At 39.3% G+C, this 25059-nt stretch overlaps 1 protein-coding gene across 2 annotated transcripts in view; it reads right to left on the reverse strand.

Moving 5' to 3' along the window:
• LOC119737408 (hepatocyte nuclear factor 4-gamma-like) overlaps nucleotides 1-14728 on the reverse strand; it is a 58216-nt gene extending 43488 nt beyond the window's left edge. Inside the window, exon 1 of one of the 2 annotated variants that reach the window (XM_038211743.1) lies at nucleotides 14366-14728. In XM_038211743.1, the coding sequence (XP_038067671.1) occupies nucleotides 14366-14399 (34 nt within the window). In that variant the 5' untranslated portion in view covers nucleotides 14400-14728. The remainder of the gene's footprint in view (nucleotides 1-14365) is intronic. The other variant, XM_038211744.1, reaches the window with a different exon arrangement.
• Between the last annotated feature and the right edge of the window lie 10331 nt (nucleotides 14729-25059).

Raw genomic sequence — 25059 nt, forward strand, 5'->3', positions numbered from 1 at the left:
TGATCATGGTGCACGCGCATTGTTCTACATGTTTTATGCATTTTTCTATACCCGGAAGCGGCATATCACGCATGTAGACAATCTGTTCCGTACATTTTGTACACAAGCTCATATGAGTCGTTCATCCTTGTGTAGACGATCTGTGGGTCAAGTGAAACAAGTATGAATGGGTTAAGCACAAACAAACCAAGATGAGGCTCAGCAAAATATATCAAGCAAATCTGCAACAAAGCGCAACATGACATAAGTTGTTGTGAGGCAAAGTGAGGTTAGACCGGGTGAAGTGAAACACTGCAAAACAACATGAGGTCTAAAAACGGATTCAAGCAAACAAGGATCAGAAAAGCAAGAATTGAGGCGGGGACAACAATGGCAAGCCTGAGGAGAATGGCAACTTGGGGCTGTGTTGTAGTGAAGTCCATCGCAACTCCTCACATGTCCATCACAAATACTCCAGTCTCAATTTGAGTCACAAGCTTTCAATTAGGCCTATAAGATGGAATTTTGCGTCGGGGTGATATAAATCAAATTAGGTTTTGCCAACCGATCCCGTTAGCTCAGTGGTCAGACGTCTGCACTAGAAAGCAGGAGGTTGCGGGTTCGAGTCCCACCAGAGTGGTTTTTCCAACTTTCACTCGGGAGGTAACACACCGAGTATACAGTGTTTAAACGTCGGTGAAGGGCAAAGCCTAACTTGATTTAAGCTTTCAATTGTTTTGTAACAAAGGCATCTTCCTTGGACTTGTGAAAGGACTTGTGATTTACTAATGAAAGGACTTGTGATGGAGTCGACTGCAACACTGAAGTGAGGTGAGGTGAAGTGAGGCTGTAAAAAGAATTCTGAGGCTTAGCATGGAGTTCTAGTGAATCAAGGCGAAGCGAAGAGAGGCACCAGTAAAAAAATCAAGGTTTAGTGAGTTTAGACATGGTACATTGAAGCAAGGTGAGGTGAACAAGGCATTAGGCTAAAGGAACAGAGGCAAGGTAGGCATTGAAAAATGGCTGAGACTTACATCTGGTATGGAGATAAATATGTTCAATGTAATTATCTTTTGCTGTAAAGGTAAAACATCAGGAATATCAACATGATCAATGACAACAGTTGACAGAAGTACATGTATAAATGTATGCTAAGTATTGTTAGAATCAAAACTTTGACAACACTCCTGTCAGGGTTGCAGTTTGTACACAGTACACTAAGTATGTTTTTTATGTATGAATTCAAAGATACAATGTACCGGTATAACATGTATTAGTAGGCATTGAAAATCTGGTTTCCCACATATTTTACATAGCAAGTTTAGAGTCAACTCAGTCAAGCACGCTGTTCTTATTCACTCAGTCAGCTTTCATATAAAACCCACAATAATTGCATGCGTTATTAATTCAAATGCTTTGTCACAAAGCACCAAGATAAATTGAGGTGCGATTAACCTTCACTTACAAGACCAACAGCACAATTAGCAGAATGTGCTTTGCATATTTCAAAACCGTGACGTTCAAAGTCGTAACTGTTTTTTCCCCAATTAAGCTGTAATTTTGAGCATACGTGAGACATCTCGCCGAGCCCCCCTCTTGATAAATTGAAGGCCGGGAGCTACCTGAAACCTTCATCTTGATACAGTCGGACGGGAACCTCAAGATACGAGAGATGGAATACTTCACACAGAGAGTCATGGGGAAGCCCGCCTGACAAATGACCGGACATTAATCAGATAGGACCAAGCAGGCATGCAGAGTGGTTAACACGCAAAGGAAGGGGGGGAAAAAGGGATTCTTCAGCAGTCTCAATTGAACTCTACAAAGTGAGCTTGAAAACAGCGAGAGTGAAACGTATACTTTCGTGCAGGACAGTGGAGATTCAGTTCGAGATCTGTGCTGAAATTGAAGTCGCGTTCCCTGTGCTATTTTTGAGTTTCATCCTGAAAAATAGATTTTGTTTTCTAAATTGCTATTTTTCTAGCAAAGGTTTCTCACTTTCGAAAGAGCCGCGATCGAACAACATGCCCTTTTTTGCAATGTAGTTACTGAATTCTTACTTTACAATTTAAAATTATTGGCTGCCAGACAATAATTTCGTTCTCGCGGGGTGAGGCTGGCTCCCGACCTACAACCAGTATCGATACGGACCTATCAGACCGGGAGCCAGTCTGATCATAAAGCGGATCTGTTTGTGCCCAAAACAAGAAACTTTTCAGAGGGTTAGAGACGTCCAAAAAAGGAACAGGGAGGCTTTTTGGTTGGAATAAAACAAACAAGTTTAAAATTTATCAATGGAACAAAAACACATTAGAATTTGTAGAAGAGCACAGAGAACACAACTTTATTTTTGCACGGAATCTTGCTGAATCCTCCAAACCCACGACTATGCAGGAACCAATCGACACATTCTTAAAAAGCGGAACTCCAATTTCCAAGGGGCATTGAGCCCCACGTAAAGTCAAAAAGAGTCAAATTTTTACCATTCGCAATCACTCCAATCTTAACCAAACTTCTGGTGGGTTTTGAAGGATTTGGGAGGTCAGGGTTAAGACAACAGAATTGCAAGTCAGACTTATGCTGAAACTAGCAAAGGGGGTATAGTGTCCTTGAGCTGGACAGTTTACTGTGATAACCTGACTTTGTAAATATCAAAACCAAAAACATGAGAAAGAGCCAAGAAAGAATTGCCTTGGAAATTAACAATAATTTATGTAATTCTTATTTTAACAGGGTAAATAGCCCATTCAGTGGAACCCGCTGGTCTCCAAGTGGGCCCAGTAGAGAAGACAATGTGAAGAAATTCCAGTTTTAGATGTGGGAGGAAAACCCCAGAAATCTTCCAACTATGCAACTAGAGAACTACACTGTTCCCGCCCCTCCCCATCCACCTCCCCCCCCCCCACCCCCTCCCTCCATGAAATAAATGTACTTTAAGAAGTTCTACTATTTTAATTTAAAAAAATTGACTTGCATTATTTCAGATAATAAGGTATTTTGCATTAAAACATTGGGTAATATTGGAAAAATTGTGAAGAAAAACAGCTTTATTATTAAAACATTGAAAACAGCCGTATTTACTGGCCTTCATCACTCACTGAAAGAGGGCAACAGTGCTCCTTTTTCCATGCATACCGGAGCTGACAGACCATAGAACATTAATTGCACCAAATACGGTATGCCTCAGTAATACCAAATAGACCAAGAAACAGGCCGTATTACATATGACATGACAACAAAAAGGACCTCACAACCAATATTTCACATTAAGTATGTCTACACCGGTATGCCTACAAAAAAAAAAATTCATTTACTCATTTACTCAATCATTAAGTGAGGAGTCAGTTACATTTCTTCAGTTCAATTAATCACTGGGGTGAAAATACAGGCTTATACTTTCAAAACGGGAACCACATTTTTTTCACAACAAACACCGAGACAGACACATAATTTGAAGACTAAGGTTATGTCTTGAAAAGGTGAGAGAATTTAACTTTATTTATTTAACTTTAGCGATTGAGGCAAAAAAAAGAAAATGGCTACTTGTTGATTTATAATTTTTTTAGCCAAATAGGGAACAATTAACCAACTGAAATGCCTGTATATATATACACCGTACATAAACTTGTACACATGCACTTGCGGGCCTCCAACCTTAATTTGTGCAGAAAAGAGGCACAGACTAAAGGCTACTAAATACAACATTAGAACCAATCGTGTTTTTGCTTCAGCACAAAATGGAACTGAACTAATGCTAATGCAATTCATCAAGCAGCTTCTCGTAAACCACCAGGGGCACCACATCACAATTCCTGCAAGGCATCTAAAATGTAAAGGTCAAAGGTGAACTTCTTAATTCCCCCCATGTGTCCCTTTGAATTAGTGTTTTCAATTTCAATACCGTAGCTTTTCCATCCGCAAATATAATGTATGGCAAAACTATAAAAAAAAATCACTTCCAATTTCTGTATTGAAAAATGCAGTAAACTCGTTCTTTCGATACTAACAAAAAAAAAAAAATTGTTCTCAAACTAGATGATGTGATACACCATGCCCTCCTGAGACATGCACACAACAGGGGACAAAAGATTGTATACGTCTCCAAAGGGCAATTTCTATAGATGAATATGAATAACGAAATAGATATATGGATTTTACTCAAAATCTAGGAATTTCCAAGGTATGTTAATCTGTCGCAAATGGAAGAGTTTTAGAAAAGGGATATTAAATCCGAATTTCAGCCAAGGAAATTAATTCTGGTTAAAATAAGAGCATTTTGAAACTACACTTTCAAACTCGAAAACTTTACTACACGAAAACAAAGAAATGTCTCCACAATGATACAAATTTCAGTATGTGTGCGGCAACACTCTCTTTAAAAAGTAACTTTACTACACGAAAACAAAGAAATGTCTCCACAATGATACAAATTTCAGTATGTGTGCGGCAACACTCTCTTTAAAAAGTATGATTTTAACATCTCACCTTGTGGAATACAGTGGTATGGTGCCTCTGACACATTACGTCTGTGAAACTGCATGCCGTTTTGCAATACACTCAAAGTTGGACGAGACCAAGGCTGAGATTGCAAGAATCTGACATGTGCTACTGTGAGGCGCGATAGTGTCTTTTTACTAGCAGAACAGCAAGGAACGCTCCCACGTGGTGACTCCAGTACTGATTGCTGTCATGCACAGCACGCGGCTGCAGAAATGGTTTGGCAAACGGTAGCACAGTGAAGGGCGAATTGAAGCAATTGCCTACACAAGAATAAATTGCCTTAACCACCAACTTGAATTTATATCTGACTGTGGCTACGCATGTAGGCTCTGCCCTGGTGGGTGATGCTCAGTTGTGCGTGGACCCAAAAACAAAAAATGCGCAATCTGACGGTAAAGCTCTGATGCACTTTTAACCTTATGATGACAGGTTACTTCATTTTTTGGCCTAATCACAAGGGGTTCAGAAGCCCTAATTATAGACATCGCATTGGGTTTTGTCAACATGGTGGGGCCTGAACTAAGTAGTGCTCTAAAGGCACTACCACGACCATCGTTAGGCAATTAATCAAGGTGTACGCGCTATGTACTTCCTCACCACCGGGCCATTATCAAAATTGTTATTAGTCTATAGAGAGAGGGGTCTGGCTGATAATGCAATTTATGTCAATGTATGTTAAATATATGGTCCGTGATGTGGGCGTGGAGGTGCTGGGTCTGTGACCAGAGGGGGCCGTAGTCAGCCGGTACTCCGCTAGTTACTGGTTAACGGCAGAGGAATGACCAGCCGCTGGTCTGGTTACCGGTGAAGTGGACCGTGGAGAGTCTTGCTCCAGATGGTGGAGGATGCGACAAGACGTCACGATGCACGGGTCAAGAAGGCTTGAAGGAAGAAACACTTGTGTGCCTGCTCAATGCGGCTTAACCTCAAAAAGTGTACAGCTCTGTACACATCAACGTGTCTTCATTAATTAAATAGGTCCACATTTAATGACATTTGTACAAATCCGCAGCTGGTGAGTCTTGCATGATACACATATGGCTTGATCCAGATTTGAAATTATTAACTAGTTTTAATTTCAAAGTTCTGCAATGTTCTTTCCAAACATAATAACTTGGCATAAAGGCATTTTTTTTTTAAATAAAACTGGCAACATGCAGCAAAAGGATATATTTCCCAGTTACCATTAAAATAAATTTGAAGGGTCGCTTGATGCTCTGCCAAAATGTATTCATGACATACTGAAACGAGAACTTGCAAAAGCTGCCTTGGCAAATAATTTCTATGTTTATCATAAAGCCACTGCAAATTCACAATCCTTCAGACTTCAATCACACGTACACTGTACAAATACTTGGGATTGATCAGTATAAAATTAACATGTATGTATGGACAAATAAAATCTCTCACCGAGTATAAAACTCAATGATGTGTTCGGTGATGCAAACAATTAAAACTTACCACCGTTAATAATAATATACATGTGTAGGACACCAAGTTTCTGCTCCAAATGATGGAATATCCAGCTAAGTTGTTTGTAGCCAGGATGTTAAGGTCTATGTAGGACCATGGAGATACAGTGCTGCTTGTTAGGATGTTCTTCAAAAGATAATAACTCAACCTATTCGAAAGCTCCAAAACAACAACATCTGACTTTCAAGTTTCATCTACACTCAACTTCTTCAGACATGACCACAACTTCTACCCTTCATGTACCTGTATTTACTGTACATGTACATGGGCACACACATTTCACACCTTTTGTGGTATAAGGTAAACATCTTCACAGGTTGGTAAACACTACTAAGTGTTTGACTCCTTTGATGTGGTATAAATAAACACCTTATCCATAGGAAGTGCCACAAAGCCAATGGGCACTGGATAAACATCTTGCAAAGCTGTAGGGGAGTATTGGGGTGACCCTAAAAGTTGTTCTGATAGTCTGCATCTACAAAGGGCAGCCTTTTGTTCCTGATTTACTGAATCTCTGACTGAGTCACTGACTGAGTCACTCCCCCTCTCCCCGAGTCACTGACTCTTTGACTGAGTCACTTACTCTCTGACTGACTCCCCCACTGACTCTCCGACTCCCCGAGTCACTGACTCTCTTACTCCCCGAGTCACTGACTCTCTGACTCCCCGACTCCCCCCCCCCCCCCAACTGAGTCACTGACTCTCTGACTCCCCGGGTCACCGACCTTCTGACTGACTGACTGAGTCACTGTCTCTGAGTCTGACTCCCCGAGGCACTGACTACCCGACTGTCTGACCCCCTGACTCTCTGACTGAGTCACTGACTCTCCCCCCCCCCCCCCGAGTCACTGACTGTCTCCCGGAATGAGTCACTGACTCTCTGACTGACTGAGCCGCTGAGTATGTATGAAGTTGAACTGAGACTTTGGGGTCCACTCGACTGGGCAAGCCTAGAGTCTTGTTTGAATGCATACGTTTTAAACATGATTGTCGGCTTTGAGTCTGAACCACCATTAGTTTTATTTTACGACCAGCCTCCCGGGGTGAGCAACTGTTTTAGCCAAAACGCTGTCTGAACATGGCTCCTGATATCCTCAAGTAGTGATGACTGGCATACATGTCTTTAAACAGGATCGAGTACAAATAAGGGATACATTTATACAATTTTCAGGACAGTTCAAATTTCCAACATCAATTTATACAAACACACACACACAAAGTGGATCTGAAGTTACCTTGTTCAACTACCGTAACTCCACTGGTGAACATCACAGCATTGGATCATGCATATGTACACAGTGTTCAAGCAAATAATGCAACAAAACTGTTACTAATTATGTACACATGTAGATGGAGTGTCCTCTATATGTACAGGGATTTGATAGAGAACACATTAGTTCTAAATCACCATTTTGTGTCCATCACAAAAATTAATGTTTAAGCCTCACTAAACCCACAAGATTATTATTATTATTATTATTATTATTAATCATTTCTGGTAATGAAACCAAGGATTCCTCAAAAGCGCCCTAGGCATAGCTCGCAAGCCTGAAGAAACCTGTGGAGAGAAGACAATGAGAAGAAGTTACAGTTTTAGAGGTGGGAGGAAAAGCCCAGAAGAATATTCTGGGGAAAACCCACGGAATCAGGCAGGGACCGAAAACCCAATCCACATATTGGCCCAGGCGGGATTCAAACCCGGGTCACAGCGGTGGAAGGCGAGGAAAGTACCGCTACGCCAACCTGACTCCCCGATAAACCTCACAAGAATTGTTTCCCCACAAAAACTTAGGAGACGAATATACGGTAAGGCCCTTTAAAGTTTAATGTGAAATTTCCCTGCACATAGGTGCACAATTACATGCATGTTAGGCCTATAGCACCGTGTCTTCAGGGGGAAACCCTACCACCAAATGGGCTTCTTTGTTAGTGGATTAAGAGGGCCATATAGGGCTAGTCTGTAAACATTACTCAGTAATGTGATTCCCTTTGATGTTGCTTCTAATCCCCCATAATCCAGTTTAACCACTTAAGTGTTGTTAAACACCCTATAGTTGTCTTTGTATCCAAAGGAAGTCACAACAGTGTATTACAGCTGTAAGAAAACCAAGTGTTCTCCAGTCTTAAAAAGCTGCAGGACTAGGGGAGGATGACTTGTATAAGTTGTTATGGAAAGATGCACATTTTCAGAAATGGACAATATATAGGCCTACACAAAGTACCACATACAGTTTGTACACCATGCTCTATGGTATGTACACGTACTGCACATAAACATGATAAAATAAGAAAGACAGAAAAATTGAATTAAACATCAATTTTTCTAGAAAGCAGAGCAAAAAGCACCTACTGGGTAATGATATTTAATCCTAACAGATTGTGCTGCAATTTGCCAACATTCATTAAATCTGGCCTTCTAAGAAATGTGTTTGACAGATTTTCTGTCATCTGAATTAGCTGCTGCATAACACTGGCCCTGGCAACAGAGTGCCAGCAATTCATAGAAGTTCAATATTGGCTGATGCAGGTACATATTTAATTCACATGAACTGGATGCACACGTACCGGTTCCGTACCTAACCAATTTACCAGTGCATTTTGCGATGATAATAAATCTTTTAATAGAAACTGCACTGCACCCAAAACAGTGAGGGCGCCAGACAATATATCAGGCCACAAAGTACCGGTATGATATCCACAGACAAGTTGTACTTTATTTCAGAAGGCATGCACCCTATTTTGCACTGTAAGTCAAAACACAGGATAAATGTTAACCTGAAATTCAAAGGTAGGGGAAGGTACCGGTACATGTATTGATATGTAAACATAAGCACAGGTATAAATATTAAATAAGCAGTGCTCCCCCTTCTTTCTTTCTTTTCTTTAATTTTTTTTTAGGTTTTTTTTTTTTTTGGAGGGGGAGTTTAAATCTCACACATGTACAACTTCATATTGCTTCTGGGGGGTTGGGGAAAATTTGTAGACAAAACTTTAAAAATACATATGTTATATACTTGATCAATTCTAGTAGATGTAACACTTTTTCATAGCGCATTCTGTGCATGCATACATACAATGTATAATGTACGTCCCTGCATGATAAAGTAAACTGTTAAAGGTACCATCAACACAAGGGAATATTAATATATTTGCTTTAGCTGTAATTTTAAGAAATGGATGGATTTGGGGGACCTGTTAGTATTACACTGACTTGTTTGACGTTTTGCTTCGTAGATGCTGGAAAAACCAAGAAAAACAATCATGTTCTTGTAGTCTGGTTCCCTGACCCCACTTAAGATGAAACGGAGCAATAGATGTCGGGGAATTGTAAGGTCACAGAATCAGTCTAGCTGTCTTGCACCCATTCACAGGTGTGTAATCGATCGCAACGAAAATGATAAATTGGGAGCAATATTTGAAATAAAAGCCAGTTTTTTTCAAATGCTGGTCGGCCGACCAGTGTTGGAAATTGAAAAAAAATACCACTTTTCTTGAAAGTGGCAGCATACATTTGTACCAGCTGCCATGATTTTACAGGATGCTTTAGACTGTCAATCACTAACAGTCCAGTAAGGTAATTCGTGATTATCTGCTAGTCTTGTTATTTGATGTTTGCAAATGGTGTGCATATTCCCTTTAATTTCATACAAGTTTATTAATTAATAAGTCCTTAAATTTATCGATATTTCAGATACTAATCCTTTATTTAAAGTGAACATGGCAGTTAATAATGACTTCATAGTTTGTGTGGAGCAGTAGTACCTGCCGTACATGCTTTTGACTCACACTGAAACCTCTGGCTTGGCCTTTACCATTGAAAATCTCTTAGCATAGAAGTTAATCATTAACTATTTGTTATCTCAGTGCCAGCCACTACATATGAACAACAGTATGTCGGTTGTGTGTGGTGCTGTACATGTACATGTACCAAGCAAATCATGGGTGCCTACACGTTTTATTTTCAATTAAAATATTTTAAGATGACCTCAACTACCGGTACATGCATGTATTTTGAGGGAGGTGCTGTAATTTGAAATCATACAAATAAATAGCCTACAAGATTTCTGAACACATTTTGGGAAAATGTAGGCTATGTACCGGTATGCACATCACTTGAATTGTTTTAACTGAAACTGTTATGTATTTTATTGTAATTTGTAGACATCCATGGACATGACAATAAAAAAAAAATTCACATCTGTACTTAGTATAGTTCTAACAGTTATATGTACACACATACCCGGGACAGTAACGGTACCAGTATACATGTATGCACAAATTATGCAGGCAATAAATGCACAGTGCGATAATTTTACAACTCAATGTACATGTACCTGAACTTGGATAATTTGACTTCAGAAATTCAATCATGGATGAAGAGGTTTCTAAAAAAATATTGAAGTGGGAAAGATTTCCATGTATACGAGGTTCACTCAACACCCTGTGTACAAACCCTATGAGATTGGACTGAAAAATTCTAAGTGTTTTCTAAGAAAATGCTTGTATTTTCTCACTGCTCAAATTGACTTTGATGACATGAAATTGCTATCTGGGGGCTTGTTAGTCAATACAGAGGAAAATTAGTGAACTTCGTAAATGGAAATCTTTCCTTGAAGTGATCTAATGGTATAGGCTACAGACCTGTTTAGTGTTACAGCATACAGCCACTTGCGGATCTTACATCATTCAATCAACATAATTATAAAATTAAACAGATTACGTGTACCCTTATCAAAGTCTCAGGATAAAGATTGAGCATATAACTTCAGACAATTTACAATTGTCTAACGGGCAATTCCATAAGAATGTGGGCATGGATGAGAAATGGAGGATTTACTCAATCTTTTTAATAACAAACACCACGACCTTACCCAATTAAAATGGAACACAAGACCTTTCATTTGAATGATGTGCCAGTGACATGAAATAATTTTTTTTTGTCAAAAAATGGTATTTTGCCTAACATTATGGATTTTAGCAAGCAATTTTGGCACCTTGTTTTCTCAAAATGCAAACTTGTGTTATTGTGAGTTTTTGTTTTTAAGGAAGAGAATATTCTAGGCGAAAGAGTTTGTTGTTTGATTATTAGTTTCTCAAATGTTTAACCTTCTTTCAAAGATGGGCTGACAACTGTGCCCTGAGTTACCCTAAGTTACCAAAATATATCCCTACAGATTTTATGATTGAATATTTTTTTAATAATTGTAATGGTAGAATATGGTGTACTGGTAAGGGCACTAACAAGATTTTTCTATCAGAGTACAGTGGATAATTTTAAAATTCAAGGTGCGTAAATGTTTTCCAAGTCCTTTCTCTGAAGCGTGAGTTACCGATAAAAAACCTATAGCAAAACCGACAGAACTTTATTACCATATGTTGGCCATCTTTTTAATTTTTTTGTAGTTTAATTATTCAGTTAATTTCAAGGGATTTTCTGTGAGAAAAACTCACCCTAAATGATTTGACTTTACAGTATTACAGCACAGAGTATCCCTCCAAATGTAACATGAGTTACCATGGCATTGCCCTAATATAGTGATACATTTTTAGAATTTGACCTGGAAAAAAAGGAAGGTAATATTGTAAGGTGGGGATAGGATTGATTCTGGTAAAAAATGTCGAACACCAATAAACTGGTGGAGGGTGGACATTTCTAACAGAAAAAAATGCAAAATTCAGCCTTTTTTTTTAAATAGGCCTACAATTCTAAATCTGTGCATTAACATGTGGGGCAGTGGACCCATTAATTGAAGTTACATTTGATTGCTCTTATTTACATTGAGAATGAAATTATCGTCATTTCCATCATTGCGGCCGTAATTCGAAATATAATTAGTTTATTAAAAATATTCTTTTTAAGCTTACATTTGAAGGAAGTTTTGGGGACTCCTAAGTGGATATGACCCTGAAACTAGAAGAATTAATATTGGACTATTCTCCTCTTTCCTAGGTACCTTCAAAAATGTTTCAAGTAATGTCTTCTCTTTCTAAGCTTTAAACAAATAAGATTTTAGTTCGCAGAGTTATATATTTCTGTGCATTAAAGGGAATGTACAACATTTGCTTTTGCTTCAATTTTATGTTATAGAAAATATTGGAAAACTGACTTGTTTCACGTTTTGGGCTTGTAGATGCTGGAAAAACCAAGAAAACCTATCATGTTCTTGTAGTCTGGTTCCCTGACCCCACTTAAGATGAAAGGGAGCAATTAATACACTTTGGGGAATTGTAAGGTCAGAGAATCAGTCTAGCAGGCTTGTACCCCTTTAGAGGTGTGTAATCAATTGCAAAGAAAAGTCAGAATAACTAAATATGAAAAATTAAGAACAATTTTTGGAAAAAAAACCAGTTTTCTCCAATGCTGGTCGGCCGACCAGTGTTGGAAAAATACAGGTTTTCTGGAAAATGTCAGCACACCAGGAGCTACGATTTTAAAGGATGCTTTAGACTGTCAGTCCCTAACAATTCAGTAGGGTATTTCGTGATAATTTGATCATTTCGTTTTTTGATATTTGCAAATGTTGTCTCTTCCCTTTAAAGGGAATATACAACATTTGCAAACATCGGAAAATAAAACTACCAAGTTTTTGCGAAATACCTTAATAGGATGTTGGTAAATGACAGTCTAAAGCATCCTGTAAAATTATGGCACCTGGTATACTGTCATTTTCAAGAAAAGTGGTATTTTTGTATCAATTTCCAACGCTGATCGGCCGATCAGCGTTGGAAACAACTGGCTTTTTTTTCAAATACTGGCCCCAATTGACCATCGCACTTGTTTACAATCGATTACAAACCTATGAACGGGTACGAGCCAGCTAGACTGGTTCCCTAACCTTACAATTCCCCAATGTATGTAAACTGTTCTGTTTCTTCTTATATGGAGTCAGGGAACCAGACTACAGGAAAATGATCGTTTTTCTTGGTTTTTATAGCATTTTCGAACCCAAAACCTCCAAAAAATCAGTGTAACTATATTTGCTTTATATTTCCAACCCCCCAATTCCAACCATTTCTGAAAATTACAGCAAAAGCAAATGATGTATATTCCCTTTAATATATGAATTGATGATCCATAACCTTAACTCCCTAGCATGATTTACTAGGAAACTGAACACACATGTATTTCTGACTTTGTTTCTGGAGGTGTGCCGACCCAATGTAACAGACTGACAGTTTAGAGGTAGTACATGTAACTGTACCCATCCTGACAGATTCCAACAAAACATGCCGTTGGGGTTTCAGCGATGGGTTGAGCTCTGTAAAGTTGCATCTTGCGACCACTTTTTTTCATCCTATCATCTATGGGTCAGTCATTGCAAAAATGTTGAAAAAACATGAATTTGGGACTGAGAAACATTTCCAATTTTTGTTACAAAATAAATTGTTTCTATTTTTTGCTATAAAATGAATTGTCATCAATACCTGGAAAGCAATGACATAAACATGTTTTAAAAATGCAGTGGCTGTCGTTACAGCAGCCGTACCACGTAGTAAGGGAAAATTATTTATTTTAAGGATGTGGTTCAACAGCCAAATATCCTGACGATGAATATTATTAGGTCAGGGAACCAGACCATGCCTAAACAATAGTAGTAGTAGAAATTGCGTTATGGCTGCCTTAACAACAATAGCCACTGCATTAAAAAGAGTAGTAAGAAATATGTACCGTAGGCCTATAGATATCATACATCCATGGCTACATGTATGTCATCCCACCAGCTATGACGTATTAGCTCCAATTGTACATCAGCTCAAACGTTCTGTTAAAGATATCTGTCACTGCATGAGTGTCAACGATTGACAACCCGGTTACCCCTCTGCCAAATTTTGTGCCCAATTTCCGAACACCACCTTTTTCTGGCATTCTGACTAAATTTCATATTATGTGTGTCAACACGGAAAGAATATTGCATCCTGACGCCACTTTTTTCACCACATGTATCTCAATGAAGACCAGTCATCACAAATATGTTGAAAAGACATGAATCTGGGACTGAGAAACATTTCCAATTTTGTTAGAAAATACTTTTTAAAATGCATGCAACCCTTCGTAGACTTCGTACACAACCAGAAGCGACATCTGGAATACCTGGCCATATTCTTTCCATAATGCAACTTGCCAACCTTGCATAATTAATTGTGTAGTGTCAGCCTACCTGACTACTAGATTTACGGCATATATGAAGCTCATCAGACCATGGAGCATAAACATCAGAAAAGGTGTTTGGTTTGGTAGCACAAGTTAAATGGGGACTGCACACATTTTGGAAACCGCAGTGTGGGTCTTGTATGCAATGTGGCTGCCCCATAGAGCTGTATAATAAATACAGCTCTATGACTATGGGCAGATGGGCTGCCCCTAGTTTTCGTGCAGAAAAAAAAAACTACTAACACTGAAAGAATACATTACCCTCCGGCATGTCGGGGGATTCCTTGCCACTCATTATAAAGTCAGGATGCTGTGGTCTTCCCTGGCTGATGTCACATCAAAACAAGAAGGGAGATCTTTGGACTTTAGGACTTCGGACCGGTGTCCCAGAGTTGAACGTTGCCTGCCTGACCGACAGGTTGTAGACGTATCGCGATCGTAGCTTGACGTGGTGCAAGTTGCATGCATGTACTTGTACAGTAATTATTTTGTACGTAGCAGCTGGCCAGTACTTCGCATAGGCGTGGAGTGGTTGAAAAATGATAGTCGCAACTCCAACTCCAAGTTATATTTCCGCGCACGCCTACGTTTGTCTATCGTGTAAATCGAGGATTTTCTACTACTTTTTTTGTTCCTCTTCCCTTTTCCTTTGTTTATACTCTTTTTTGCAACAGCTCCCAGTGGTTTTGTACACGTTTTCTAATCGAGGTAGTCCTCGATTCGGTTCCTGTCCTCGATTCATCGATGATGTGTGTGTCCTCGCTTTACACCATAAGCACGTGTGTTACTGATAAACACCCCGGAGCATCTTGAAATAATTACTTTCTACATTTCAAAGCTTTCCCTAAAGTGTAATAAAAACACGCACAATTCTTTGAAAACTCTGTTCTATCTTCTACTCTGAACAGGGCGGCGGAACCACGTACCTGCCCCCCCCCCCCCCGATTTTCACAGACCAACAAAAGTGCCCCGCTCTCGCTTTTTTATGTGCTATTACCCCTGTCTCCTCTTTTGTAATGCAAAACTGCCCCTTAAAAACACAAGTAGCCCTCTCACATTAACAACCAAGATTGTGCCGCACATTCTCGACATGGAAAACTACAAGCACAAATACCCCTCTCGCAAAAGTTGCGCGCCTCTCGAGATGGAAAATTGGCCATCAAAAACAATAATGCTCCTCTCGCGATACCTTCGAGATGGAAAAATGACCTTCGAAAGTATCAGTGCCCCGGTCACAACATTCATTGAAAATTGTGCCCCTCGCAGTCATGAGCTGGCCTTTAAATATAAAAGTGCTCCTCCTCACGCGAATTTATGGTCATTGACATGGGCGTTGCGGGGGGGGGGGAGGGGCGCTTGCCCCCCCCCCCCCCGGACAAGCGACAACCAAAAAGTTGGTTGGGACACTTCATGGCAATAACCTTACCCTCCCACGGACGGTACGGTCACCCACTCACGGTCCCCGCTCAATGTTGTTCTCTCCAGCTGATGGACATTATTAGAGACACACTCTCGGAAAAAAATGGTTCGGATAACATTGTTAACTTATTTCTTATGATGGGACTGCGGTTTGGCCGAAGTCAATTGAGCGTGATCGGCTGACTGATAAGGTTTACGTACAAAACCCCAAGACAACGAGGTTTTTGTATAGAAAGCTGCTGGACCACATTTCGCGAGAGTGTGTCCGTAATGAAGCCTGCCGGTAATGCTGAGCCTGCATACTGCCAAAGTTACCAGTGGCATCCCTACATGATTTTCTCGTGCAAATAGGACCCATTTTGGACCCTAATTTTATCAAATCTGCTCTTAGATAATAGCCCAAAAGCTAGGGAGATGATCCTCGGCTATATTCGCACGATTCCACCGATTTTTAAACTAGACGGTCTCGTTTTTTGCAAAAAATTGTGGGGGGCACTTTTTATGCAAATTAACGACGCGGACGCGTAGAAATTTTGAAACCCTAATCAAATTTATTGCGCCCGCTGTTGGTCTTATTGCGCCATTCTGATATATCTTCTGTTTAGCCCACCCTCCCCCCCCCCCCCCCCCCACAGCCACCCCCCCCCCCCCCCACCACCACACCGAAAAATAATGGTAATTAAATACTGTTAAAAATGTGCTCGTTTATTCAGAAATTCATGAAGCATATTCAAACTGATTGGATGTTTCCAAAGTGTCTTTCCCATTTGCAAAAGTTCTTTTTAAAAGCCCATCAAGATCTATGGAGCACACACCACGCAATGAGAGACAGCATTGACCGGGGGCCGGGGGCGGGGGTCCAGCGAGTTTTGGCCGGGATTGTGGCTCCCAGATCTCTGTTCTTGAAATTCAATAGTTCCCGAGACCGGAGTGTTGAATGGTAAACACAAAGCAACCGATGAAAACGGGTGTGCGATATACATGTTTTCATCGGATGAAGTCCGTACAAAGCGGACTTACAATAGTGCATTTCAACTGGAAAAAAGTCTATCAAAACTAATAAGGCGTATCCGAAAAACTTTAAGCCGACGATCACCGAATACGCGGGGAACTTGGAGCGGTTTATGATTCATGTGGCTATCGGATTAGAATCAAACATGGTCATAGCCGATGGCGCAAGCATCGCAAACAATTAAAGGGATTAATCAGATTATTTGTCATCAAACAGAAAACCTTTTGTTGACTTATTAAAACGAGCAGGCAAATTACACGTCCGTCTACGGAATCCGTGCAGAAACGATAGAGGGCGCTGTTACCATTTTATGGCAAGTGTCATTTGGCATAAATTCAGAGCATGCATGCATGCAGCAGCAGCTGCAACACTAGTACAGTTCTACTGTAAAAACATTTTCTCTGGTTTCTGCAAATTTTGAATCGGGTTAAGGGCATGCACAGCGTCTTAAAACAAATAGGCCTACAAAACTAGCATAGAAAATGCGGCTGTAGTGGAACGATTTTCCACAAGATCATGGAAAATGACACATAAAAAAAATTATGGTCCACCGAGTTCTGAAGCTGATGATGAGGCGGACTCGTAGATTCTTCATGTTGTGACAAAGTTGTTCTCCTCATGTCCATCAACAAAATGGATTCCATCTTTTCCAGCGAATCATTTTCAATTTGTGATTTTAATTTAACGGAATGAAACAACCTCTTTGTTCAATCTTTCAATCTTCTGCAAATAACCCCTCTGAAAAAGAGACAGTCATGTATTATGATATTGGGTCGAAGTTTTCGCCAACGACGCGCAAAAAAATCCGCCTGAATTATTCGACACACATAATTCGACATTAGAATATAAAAACGTGGGATGAATTGTTTTCCTTGATGCCAATTAAAAAGTACTCAACTTCTGCATTTCTTAAGTAGCTGGAGCACATTTAAGGCAAAACAAAAAGGAATTTCTTTTACGAAGTACAGACTGAGCTGGCAAATTGAAAGACAGTAAAGATGCGGTGTGTCATGGCCGTGACGCGTGCATGGAGTCTACCATTCTCCATTTATCTCCTTTTTTTTCTGGTCACTTGTCTCGCCAGTGAAATGCCAGTTCCATCCTTGGTCCCATGATGTCGAGCAGAAAGCCTGCAGTACCTGTTACCTTTGAAAACGTGGTTGAATTTTAAAGTAAGTCCTGGGGACGAGGTTATGTCAATTCATTATTTCGCTCGTACCCAGCGCCCTGTTTTGAAGGGCTAATCTCCTTCAAGATGAATGACGTAATTTCTTCGAGTCCACATATTGCATATAGGATTTGTTTAACAATAACACGGGTCAGCCATATCCGCCTGCAGATGACACGTGCGCACAGAATGTACGTGTATTTGGATGAGGCAGTAATTTAACTGCCCACAATGCTTTGCGACGCCTGTGCTTCCATCACATTTTGGGGGGGGGGGGGGGGCAGGAGAACACCCCTTCCCTTGCCAAGCGCCCTGGGAGGGCGGTGGTTACGAGCGAGGTTCATTATAGGCACACAGAGTGCCACCAGGCGTCAAAAATGCCATAGGTGTCCCAAAGTTTTGGTTGTTGAGCGTCGTTTCCAGCGGGGCGGGAAGGGTGGGTGATAATTATAGTTAAAGTTCCCCCTCCATTTCCTTCACAAAATTTTGTGCAAGTAATTGCGGTCACCAGTTGGTAAGACAGAAAGTCGTGACTCGTTGCCAACAGAATTCAGCTTGAAACAAGGAATAACATTCAGGGTATAGGCCCCTGGGCCTAATTCCCGTAACAGCTAAACTAAACTTTTAAACTGTATATGGTGGCGTTTCCAGCGGGGAGGAGGGGGGGGGGGAACCCTGCACCTGCATTTCCTTCACAAAATAATTGGTGAAAGAGATTGTGGTCACCACTGGTGGGTACTGCAGAGAAAGTCTAATAACACGAAATTAAGGTGGATTCCCGGTTGAGTTTTAAACTATAGGGCAGAAAGGTCGATCAAGGTTGTCAGCATTTAACGAAAAGTTTGTTAGTTCAAACGAAACATCCCGCACTCCCTAGCTATTGTCAATATTACGAACTGCTTTTTAGAGGTGTTTAGTTCGGAATAAATGTTGCACAAAACCCTTTTTTCCCCCTGCTTTACTCTGCCAGTGGCATTACGTTGGTTTCTATGCAACTTCATTCAAATTTCCTTCTTTTTTAAAACTCTATTTTGGTAATGTCACCCTAGGCCTAAGATGGACAGCAAAACAACCTGTGCTCCGACATCGATATAATTTGTACAGAAAATAATCTTCATTTGCACTAGCGTCAACAATTTCCAGGTGACCTTTACGTTGAAGAAGTTGCACAAAACCACTTTTTTCTGCTTTACTGTGCCAGTGGCACTATACGTTGGTTTCTACACAACTTAATTCAAATTTCCTTCCTTTTTTAAAGCTATATTTTGATAACTGTCACCTCAGGCCTACACGGACAGCAAAAACAACTTGTGCTTCGACATCGATTTAATTTTATAGAAACTAAAATCCCTTTGTAATAGCGTCAACACTTTCCATAGAGAAAATAAATTACTCATTTCCCAAGACAACCCGGAATGGTAGGCGAAGAATGAGAACGAAAGGCGAATGAAAGAGAATTGCAGGCAATAACAATTCGAACAAAGGCTCTGCCCAAGAGGCGTGACGTGGTTCTTTTGTTGGCATTCAATTTTTTTCCAGGAATTATTTACGAGAGTTTCAGATCATTGAGTTATCGTCCAATTTGGCCTTGGACGACTAATAATTCATGTTTATGTTGTAACCTGCAAAAATAACAAAGGTGCTTTCAAAAGATTTATAGTGGGCATTTTGTATGGAATCGCCACCGATTTGCATGCATCCAGAAATACGCAGAATTATAATTTTTGTCAATTACTGGCAGGTGTTTTTTATGGATATGAAGGTGAAAATAAAAACCAATAAAAGCCATGGCACCCTGATTTTGTGCATTTAAACTTTAATTCATCTACATCAAGTGCCTATACAAAGACTTCATAAAGGAAAATATACGAATATAATCCAAAGTTATATTCACAGGTCAGAGTACATGTTTTCTTTTGTTTTGTTTCGATTTGTCTTGAATGTCGGGAACAAAAAAGCACACTCTAAACTGTAAAGCAGGAAACGGTTATACGTTTTAATTCACCTCTGCGCGTAATATCCTTGTCAAGAAATGAACATAAACCAAAAAGATTTATTCGATGTTGGTAAGTTCATATTATACATTATATTATATATACATTGGTATTATATGTTCATGGTGCAGCCACAGATATTTTACGTCAACACGATGACTCGATCCAGCTGGCATTGGTTCCTGGGAAATGTTTTACTTTTGACGCCCTGTCGAAATGTTCTGTTCTTCTTGGTGGCAACGTAAATGCGAAAATATGTTCACATTGTTTCAACTACCCACTCTTACTCCAGGGTTCAACATTAGCGGTAGCCTGCTAGCCAAATGCGAGTCGAAACAGCGGCGGGCTAGTCAAACTATTCCTTAAGTAGCCCGGCTGGCGAGTGAAAAAAAAATATTGGGATACGGCAAAGATGAAAGGACAGGAAGAACGAATTCATTAAATTTAGAAAGCAAACCTGTATCAATTTGTGTAAAATTTGATCAACTGTTTTAATGGGTTAAAATATAGATCTGTTTATTAAAAAAACTGACAGAATTACCTCAGAATAGATGAGAAATCAGTTGGAAATGGGTAAATTCCTTACGACCTATTTTCGTACTTATGTCTCCCTGTTCGATCACGTCTGTTTTCACATCGCGTACTTGCGTGAGAACGAAAATGATAACGACGCGAATATTTACCTACTTACATCTGATGGATTCCAGATTTATTCAGGCTCGTTTGGATCACGTTTTAATACAGGTCTTATCAACGGTCATTTTAGATTTGTTTGTAAATGAAAATAACTCCTTCAAGTTTGTTCAAAAAATTGTCCGTTCCAAAAAGACATTTTTGTCTCCTGTTTAAGTTGTTACCCATTGACCGCCACAAAATTATTTCATAAATTGTCATTCTTGAATAAGTGATCGAGTTCCATGAGTCCACACGGAAGTTTGCGGAAGTGAGAGGTCAATTTTGGCACGATATTTCTCTTTCACGTCATGCGATTTTTCAGTTTCCACGCATGCAATTCCAATTTCAAAAACTTTGACCTTTTCACGTTAATTTTCCTTTTCGAGGGTCCCTGCTGCGCACCACCAGGGGTCAAAATGTCAGGCTCTATACACGTTTTACATGTATGCGCATTGTTGTTTTTGCTGTTATAATAATAATAATAATAATAATAATTTATTATTTTTTGTAGCGCAAATTCTATAAAAATATATGAGACACTCTATAAAAGAAAAAAACATGCGGGCTAATGAAAATGCCCGCGGGCTAGTTAAGAGTCTGTTTCAGTAGCCCGGCTAGCAAGTTAACAAAAAAGTTAAGGTCGAACCCTGATTATGGCAGTAGCTAATTTTCAAATCGAAAAGCGGGGGGGGGGGGGGGGGGGGGGGGGCTGACCAACACATTTTTAGTTGCACCCTGCAGCTGACCCTGAATGGCTAGTCAAATGTAACTGGTTTCGAGTCAAATCTGACCTTTTTTTTTATAGTGTACACCCCGGATTTATGCCCCTCATTGAGGTGGATTCCCGACGGTTAAACTTTCAAACTACTGGACGAAAAGGTCGATCAAGGTTGTGAGCGTTAATGAAAAGGTCGTTATTTCAAACGAAACACCCCGCACCCCCTATATTGCCAATAATGAACCGCTTTTTAGAGGTGTTTAATTCCGAACAGAAACCCAGGTGACCTGCGATTGAGATGTTCTGCAAAACAACTTGTTTCGGCTTGCTGCCAGTTACACATGCTACGTTTGGTTTCTATGCAACTTGATTCATATTTCCTTCTTCTTCTCTTTTTTTTTGAAACTCTATTTTGATAAATGTCACCGTAGGCCTAAACGGACAGCAAAAGCAACTTGTGCTGCGACATCGATTAATTTTATAAGAAATACAATCCCCTTTTTCTAGCGACAACCCGGAATGAAAGGCGAAGCATGAGAACGAAAGGCGAATGAAAGAGACGGGTAGGTATCGATGGGCAAAAACAAAACAATTCGAACAAACGCTCTGTTGTTCTGTTCGTTGACATTCATTTTTTTTCCCATGGGCAGCAATATACGAGAGTTTCAGATCATTGAGTTATCGTCCAATTTGGCCTTGGACGACTAATATTTCATGTTTATGTTGTAATCTGAAATATAACAAAGGTGCTTTCGAAGATTTATAGTGGGCCTTTGTATGGCATCACTACCGATTTGCATGCATCCAGAAATACGCAGAATTATAATTTCTGTAAATTACTGGCAGGTTTTTTTTTATGGATATGAAGGTGAAAATAAAAACCAATAAAAGCCAGCACGCTGATATTGTGCATTTAAACTTTAATTCATCTACATCAAGTGCTTATACAAAGACTTCATAAAGGAAAACATACGAACATAATCCAAAGTTATATACACAGATCAGAGTACATGTTTTCTTTTGTTTTGTTTCGATTTGTCTTAAAGGTCGGGAACACAAAAAGCACACTCTAAACTGTAAAGCAGGAAACGGTTACGTTTCAATTCACCTCTGCACGTAATATCCTTGTCAAGAAATGAAAATAAACCAAAAATTGGATTCGTTGTTCATATAAATATGGTATGCTACATACATTGATATAGTTATGTTCAGCCATAGAGATTTTACGTCACGTCAACACGATGACTCGATCCAGCTGGCCTTGGATCCATGGGAAATGTTTTATTTTTGACGCCCTGTCGAAATGTTCTGTTCTTCTTAGTGGCAACGTAAATGCGAAAAGATTTTCACATTGTTTCAACTACCCACTCTTACTCTACAAAGTAGCCATCAATGTGGGCTTTATGGGCGCAATGACATAAATATGTTACAAATTAATACCAGTCTGCTCTGATGAATAATTTAAAATTTGTGATTAAACGTACCCTTATATTTTCAGCCTCATTTTAAAAGAAATGAAAGTGAGGCTATAATGTTTAAATAGTCTGAAACCATCCAACCATCCATTTCCGGCTGAGTATTTTGCTGCATACATTTCTGGTCAGGTTAAAGTCGAAGTGATTATTTTAAGACAACAAATACAAATAACTAGAGGTCTATGTCTGTTTGCAACAGAACATAGGGCTTTTCCGCATTATGTTTTTTTTTTAAATTAAGGTCATGTTTTTCTGTTTTGTGCAAAACTGTGTGCATTTACGTTTTGTTTAACAAACCTCATTCAAATGGAAATTTGATTTTGGCATATTGCATTTGTCATATATAAAATATATATATAATCACAAGATGACGTCATTATGACGTCACCTCAATATTTATTGGTAACACATCCCGGCATGCCCCCATACCAAGTTTTAACCCAATCTAAATTACTGTTGATGAGATAGGGGCTTAAAATATACAAACGATGACGTCACATGTCTAATGATGACGTCATTGTAACAATACTTGGCAGTGCTCATTATTTTATTGCGGTTTTAGTCTGTACCAAGTTTGAAAACAATCGGATTAATGAAAGTGTTAAATTTTGTAAGTAGAATAAAATTGGCAATATTAAAAAAATCGTAAAAAAATCTACTGATGACGTCATCGTGACGTATTTCAGATGTTGTGTACTAGTGTTATTATCTACCCACCCACCAAGTTTCATGACGATCGGACATTATCTTATATGTGTTTCAAAAAAGCGCATATTTGATGACATCATCATGACGTCACACATTTTTCAAAATTTTGTACATATACCTATTGCCTTACAAACCTAATACAAAAAGAAATTTAAATTTAACATATTGGGTTCGTGATATATGGTTTAAAGGTCCAAAACTTCAAAAATCTATATAAAATCACACGATGACGTCATGATGACGTCACCTCAATATTTATTTGTAACACATCCCGGCCTACCCCCATACCAAGTTTCAACCCAACCTGACGTACTGTTCATGAGATATAGGGGCTTAAAATATACAAGTTAACGATGACGTCACATGTCTAATGATGACGTCATCGTAACAATACTTGGCAGTGCTCATTATTTTATGGTGGTTTTAGTCCGTACCAAGTTTGAAAAAAATCGGATCGATAAAAGTGTTAAATTTTCTAAGCAGAATAAAATTGGCAATATTAAAAAAATCTTTAAAAATCGACCGATGACGTCATCGTGACGTCATTCAAGATTGTGTGTACTAGTGTTATTATCTACCCACCCACCAAGTTTCAAGACGATCGGACATTCCCTTATATGTTTTTCAAAAAATCGCATTTTTGCTGACGTCATTATGACGTCACACATTTTTTCCAAATTTTGTGCATTTATCTATTGCCCAGCGAACTTAATACAAAAAGAATTTTGAATTTATCATATTGCGTTAGTGAGATATGGCTTAAAGGTCCAAATCTTCAAAAATCTATATAAAATCACACGATGACGTCATGATGACGTCACCTCAATTTTCGTCTATAACACATCCCGATCTACCTACATACCGAGTTTCAACTCAATCGGACTAACAGTTCTGTAGATATAGGACTTTGTAATATGCACATGAATGATGACGTCACGTGACCCATGATGACGTCATCATGACGTCTATCTTCGCGAACGACCTTTGCTATATGTTCTGTGACTATGTTAAGTTTTGATGTCATATGACTTTGTTTTATGCCAAAAGTGTTTGCTAGAAAAAACGTGCACAAAGTCTATGGCATTTTGGTTGGAAGTCCCAAGAGGAAAAAAAAAATAAACTAGAGATGAGTTTGTGGACAAACACAAGCTGTTTCGGATATTCGAAATACTCTGTGCACGTCATGAACAATCAGTGACGTCACTAAAAATGTCATCTATAACAGCACATTATATGTACATGTCGAGTTATAACCAAATCGAACATGTAGGTCTGTAAATATAGGCCTATAAAGAACAAAATGCCCCTTTAAGGGACGTCACATGACATTTGATGATGACATCACATGAATTTGTCTATAACCCATCTTGGCATTGGTACGATCACAAATTTCTTCTAGGACCATCTGTGGGTGGTAGTCTAAGTGTGTACCAGGTCTAACGTCGATCGCATAATTTACAAAAGTGCCATAGTAGAGTGTTTTAAAACGTGTACAAACCCTATGGGGAAAAATGCATCTTTAATGTGATGTAACCAAACACCTGATGACGTCACGATCACGAATTTCTTCTAGGACCATCTGTGGGTGGTGGTCGAAGTATGTATCAAGACTGAGGTCGATCGGATTTACGAAGGTGCCAAAGTGGAGTGTTTTAAAATGTGTACAAAACATATGGGGAAAAACGCATCTTTAATGTGACGTAACCCAACACCTGATGACGCCATGATTACAATGGACCATCTGTGGGTGGTGGTCTAAGTATGTATTAAGTCTGAGGTCGATCGC

The sequence above is a fragment of the Patiria miniata genome, unplaced genomic scaffold (genome assembly GCF_015706575.1).
Source record: "Patiria miniata isolate m_02_andy unplaced genomic scaffold, ASM1570657v1 HiC_scaffold_3, whole genome shotgun sequence".
NCBI lineage: Eukaryota > Metazoa > Echinodermata > Asteroidea > Valvatida > Asterinidae > Patiria > Patiria miniata.